The sequence below is a fragment of the Lactuca serriola genome, chromosome 8, assembly GCF_051521515.1.
Source record: "Lactuca serriola cultivar US96UC23 chromosome 8, Lser_US96UC23_V15, whole genome shotgun sequence".
Taxonomy (NCBI): Eukaryota; Viridiplantae; Streptophyta; class Magnoliopsida; order Asterales; family Asteraceae; genus Lactuca; species Lactuca serriola.
This window is the reverse complement of record NC_136415.1, coordinates 65,244,164-65,249,870: the sequence shown is the minus strand read 5'-3', so window position 1 is coordinate 65,249,870 and position 5,707 is coordinate 65,244,164. Positions and strand designations below refer to the sequence as shown.

The 5,707-nt window shown below is 36.5% G+C and overlaps 1 protein-coding gene across 1 annotated transcript; it reads left to right on the top strand.

Annotated features, from left to right (window-relative positions):
• Positions 1 to 3,462: 3,462 nt before the first annotated feature.
• LOC145066963 (importin subunit alpha-1a-like) lies at positions 3,463 to 4,891 on the top strand. The gene is made up of 6 exons (XM_079014198.1): positions 3,463 to 3,565; positions 3,925 to 3,993; positions 4,052 to 4,143; positions 4,228 to 4,359; positions 4,445 to 4,630; positions 4,730 to 4,891. Exons 1-6 carry the CDS (start codon positions 3,463 to 3,465, stop codon positions 4,889 to 4,891), a joined length of 744 nt encoding a protein of 247 aa, XP_078870324.1.
• Positions 4,892 to 5,707: the final 816 nt, after the last annotated feature.

Genomic DNA, 5,707 nt, shown 5'->3' with positions numbered 1-5,707 from the left:
AAAGTATTCATGGGGAAAACTTTACAAATTCCAAAACTTGAGGGCATGTTTTGAAACTATTCAAAACTCTTGGATTTTCATAACTTATGAGTTTAATTAAAGTTTTAAAAACTTTAATGAAGTGACTCTTGAACATCCATAACTTGAGGATAAGTTATGGAGTCATAAAACAATTTAATGAGGAAAAAGACTATTCATTTTGTAACCTATGGCAACTTTTATGAGTTTTAAGATTCATAAATGTGACTTATAAGTTACATAAACACATTTTATGAACTTCTTTTAGATTAATTTGGATTAAAACCAACTATCACATAATTTTATTCATTAACCTAAATTCACTCATAAAACAAGGTAACACAAAAAACTTTTGGTGATCCATAACTTAAGTTATGGAATCCTTTAAAACATTAACACCAAATTTTGTAACTCCATAAAAACTTTGAATCAATTTTTTTTTAAACCTTTTCATATCCATAACTTATGGAGGTTTCAAAAATAAAACTCTTTAGATCAAACTTTTAAAACTTATAAAATAATCATATCATTTTATCTTTTATTAAATTTGACCTAATTCAACTCATAAAGCAAATTATTCAAATTTTACAAATAATTAGTTTTTCACAAGAACAAGTAATTATCTTAAAATTTGACAAACTTCATGTTTTTTTTTTCCTTTTTTTTTCAACTTTGAAAATAAAATATTTGCATTAATATAACAGAAAACAACCCGTGGCTCTGATACCACTGTTGGGTTTTGAGCATTCTAACACACCTAAGTGTACATGCAACCCTAAATACCTTGGATCTATTTTTTCTCTATTATACATGCAAATATGAACTTTCCAAGGTATTATCCTAATCTAGCATACAAAACTATGAATATAACAAGATAAAATACATACCTCTTTGATGTAGAAAGTCTTGATGAAGCTTGAGTGCCTAGTGCCTCAAGTGGGACACCTCAAATGGTTCACACAGCACCAAATACACTTGAAATAACTTGAGAGAATTCTACACTTCATGAAAATCGGCTAGCCCTCACACTCACACATAGTGCCCGATTTCTTGAGCCATGGGATTCTTTTATATGGTGGCTATTAGAGTTACACCATGTAACTCATGACTTTACCCATTCCTTATGCTCCGTGGATTTTAACCTCCATGGAGCATCCATGGGTCACCCCATGGACTTAGTCCAACATAAGGAATCTTGGATCACAAGCCCACATATATAAGAATGAATGATTTACACAATCAACCCATATATTTAATTAGTCTCCTTTTGATCACTTAATTAATTCTTGATCAATAATAATTAATTAACCTTATTAATATATTAGAACTTATAATATATTAACAAACCTTAAGTGTTATTTCTCTCATTTTAGTCTATCCAAATGCATGATACCATGCAACCCAAATGGACCATGCCGGGTCGGGTCAAGTCTTACCAATTATAGTTATGGACTTAGACATTAATCCAACAACAACAACTACCCTCCCATTAGATCTAACATACATACATTGTTCTTCTTCATTTCTTAAGATACTAAAATCCTTAAACTCCTCATCGAAATAGATGTTCCACTTGCGAGGTGCTTGTTTGAGTCCATAAATAGACTTTTTAAGCTTACATACCGTATTAGGAGACTTGGATTGTACAAAACCTTCGAGCTAAGCCATATAAACGTCCTTAGTCAATTTCCCATTAAAGAAAGGAATTTTGACATATATTTTCCCTATTTTATAGTCATGAAAAGCAACTATGTATCCTAATAGAGTTAATGATAGCTACTCGTCAGAAGGTATCCTCATAATCAATTCCTTGAGCCTGAGTATAACCTTTCGCAACTAGTCAAGCTTTATAAGTCTGTACATTTTCATCCATGTCAGCCTTCTTCTTGAAGAATCATCTAAACCCAATGGTTTTAAGACAAGGTGTAGGATCAAACAAGTTCCATACATGGTTATCGCACATAGACTGAATCTCGTCGACCATCGACTCCTTCCATTTTGCATCCTCTGGGATCGCCATGGTTTCCTAATATTTGTATGGCTCACCATCACGTAATAGGTTTTCATCCACTTGAGTAATATGGAATCCATAAAACTCTGGTGGACTACATTCTTTATCAGATCTATGAGGTGGTGGTGGAAGTATATTAGATTCCTCAACAAGTTGTTCAACCTCTTGTTGGGGTCTAGTGTCAACTTCATGTTCTTTATTGGTTGTTTCTTGAGTCTCATCAAGATCAATTAGGCTCCCACTAGTTTCTTGAGATATCATCTCTCTCTCATGAAAGACTTGATGGGATTTGATCATTCTAACACTCCTATGGTGTGCATGCAACCCTAGAAACCTTGGATCTATGTTTTCTCTATTATACATGCAAACTTTCTTTTTCCAAGGTTTCATCCTAACTAGCATGTGATTGGGGTACATGTAATATAAAAACTAGTAGGATGACATAACTTTTCTTGTGGTTGATTGCTTGGAGCTTTAAGAGCCTAGCGCCAATAATGTGAATGCCTCAAGTGGAATCACAATTCACCAAAACAACTTGGAAGATTTTGAGAGAATATGATGCACTCTTAAAATCAGCCCGCCCTTGTTATCTCATGCACTCGTGCTATTTCAAGTGCCAAAGACCTCTTTATATAGTATGGTGGATTAGGGTTACATCCATGTAAACCCTAATACCCATTACCTTTCATTTCCATAGGATCCATGGGTTAAAACACTACTAGAAAAATAGCCTTTTACGACGCGCGAACCATGACACGCAGTTATTTATGATACGCAAAGGTGAGTGTCTAAAAAATAATGTCATCTCTTCCAAAATTTAAAGGATTTCAGACTCGCATTTTTGCGTGCCCTAAAATTAGTGTCTAAACAAAAAAAAATAAAAACACGGAGGGCACCTGCGTGTCGTCTACGACTGTCGCTTTATAAATTTTAATAGAACGCGCGCGTTCCATCCGGGGAAAATGAAATCCCAAAAACTTAAAATCCCGCCTTCCTTTTTTTTCTCCCTCCACTTTAATTTCCCTAGTAGCTAGGGCTTTTTTTTCAAGAACTTGCCCCGATTATGCCCTCGTGTACTGCTCATTCTCTCTTCAACTTCCCTTTCTCTCCTTCTCACTTCGACAAACCCTTTCTCTTCTTCTCGGTTCTCAACGTCGACAGCTTCTCTCACCTCCGACGTTTCTCTTGGTGTTGGCGCCTCCCACCTCTGACCTCCATCTAGCCTCGCCCCACCGTCCAACGCTTTCCAGCGTCACCCAGCCGATGGAGCCCCTCATCTCCGGCAATCTCACCTCGCCTGCCCTTGCCAGCAACATTAGGTCTAGTGACCTAGACTGAGAAAACTCAGAGCCTTCGGAGGAGTGGTGGCACTAATCAAATCCCAGCGACGGAAGGAAACTCTTTATCACAGCAACAGAAAGTCGGAAACTGGAATGGGAGAAAGAGAAAGAGAAATCGAGAAATCGACTTATACAGTAAATGGGGAAGAATCGATGATGCACGCAACATGTTTGATAAAATGCCTCATCCGCCATGGTCTTAATCTACAAGTCTCTCTCTCTCTCTCACTCACTCTCTCTCTCTCTCTCTCTACCCCATACTGCTCGACAACTACCCAGGCACCCACCACCCTTCGTCTTCTCTCTGGTTCACCACACTTCTCCATCCTATGTTTGTTAGATTCATCATCTGATTGGCGAGTGTTCTGTAAAAAATGATTTTTCTGTTTCATATTTTATGGATACCTCAATCTTCCGTGATGATTATGAATGTAGTCATAGAGTACTCGCTCCACTATCATTTTCAATCATTTTAGGGCATAGAAAGGTAATTTTTCTAGTCGGGGAGGGTTTCAATTATATATCTACTATATCTATTTCTAACTTTTTTTACAGAGGATCGTTATGATTTAGGTTTCAGTTTAGCTTCCGAGACACCTCACATGATAAGTGCAGCTGTTAAAGGCATAACTCCATTGAGTTATGAGTTTACTTATCTTATATCCATTACATTTTTAACCAGAACGCAGCCCTCCCATTGAAGAAGTTATTCAATCCGGTGTTGTTCCTTGCTTTTTTGAGTTTCTTGTAAGGGAGGATTTCCCACAACTTCAGGTGAAATTCAACATTTTGTAACATAATATAAAATACACACAATAGTTACATGTATTTTATATAAACAATATATATTCTCTGTAGTTTGAGGCTGCTTGGGCTTTGACTAATATTGCTTCGGGGACATCTGAACACACAAAAGTGGTGATTGATCATGGTGCTGTTCCAATATTTGTGAAGCTTCTTGCATCTCCAAGTGATGATGTTAGAGAACAGGTATCTTTTAGAGGTTTTTGTATTTCATAAACTCAATTCACAAATTCATTATCATGACTTCAATTTCACTTTATCTACATGTTAGGCTGTATGGGCTTTAAGAAATGTTGCTGGTGATTCCCCTAAATGTCGTGACCTTGTACTTGCACAAGGTGCTTTGATTCCTCTATTATCCCAATTAAACGAGCATGCTAAGTTATCCATGTTGCGAAATGCCACATGGACACTTTCAAATTTTTGCAGAGGCAAACCACAACCTTCTTTTAGTCAGGTTTGTTTCTGAAAAGACTAAACTACCCACATAGTTCTTTTGGCTCTATCTTTTCAACATTTGTATTGATGAATTCTGATTTGTCTTGACTTTTCACAGACAAAACCTGCACTTCCAGCTTTACAGCAACTTATTCATTCAAACGATGAAGAAGTTTTGACAGATGCTTCTTGGGCTCTTTCAATCTTTCAGATGGCACAAATGATAAAATCCAAGCTGTTATTGAAGCAAATGTATGTCCAAGATTGGTTGAGCTATTGAAGTGAGTCTTTTCTTCTTCTTCTTTTGAATAAATTTAGGATCTTTAAAACTTTTTTTTTAAGTTCTAACCCTTTTCTATATCTTTTGAATAAAGTTAGGATCTTTAAAACTTTTTTTTTAAGTTCCATGGAGGGACTTCTAATTACCCTAATCGGTTCAAAGTCTACTATGTATTGAATCAGGTAGGTATTATTCTTAGTAACAAAAAACCTATGATAAACAAATCAATGATAGTAGGTTGTTGTTTGAATATTTGTATTTGACAGAATACTTACACTATTTATGCCTTGTTTTGAATGGAAATAATTATATTTTAAAAATGAAAAATTTGTTAAAAATTTGCGTTGTTACAATTGGTATCAGAGCCTTGGTTTGAGGGATTCGGGTGCACCTTCGGGGGTAACTGAACTCAAACCGAGGATTTGAGGAAACTTTTAAATAAAGGCATAAACTTTTGTAAATGGTTTTGTGGTAAGCAAGAAAGAAGCAGTGTGTACGATCAGTCAGCGCCCGAACGGTAAAGATCCCCAAAATACCTTACAATATTATATGATATGAATTGTTATGCATGCTAGAAGACTAGGTATTCATGATAGGACTAGAGTGGCCTGATTTGTGATGCTTTAGTCTAGGGAAGTTTGCCTATATGAGATGCTTTGCTAGTATGCGGGTAGATAGTGCATATCAGAAGTAGAGTACTCACTATCCGGAGTTTGGGGAGGAAGACTTGGGATGAACGCTGATGCGGTGTGGTCGGTAGTATTGGGCCCGTACTACCGAGGACACCGGGTCAGTGGGAGGCCCAAGCAAGAATCC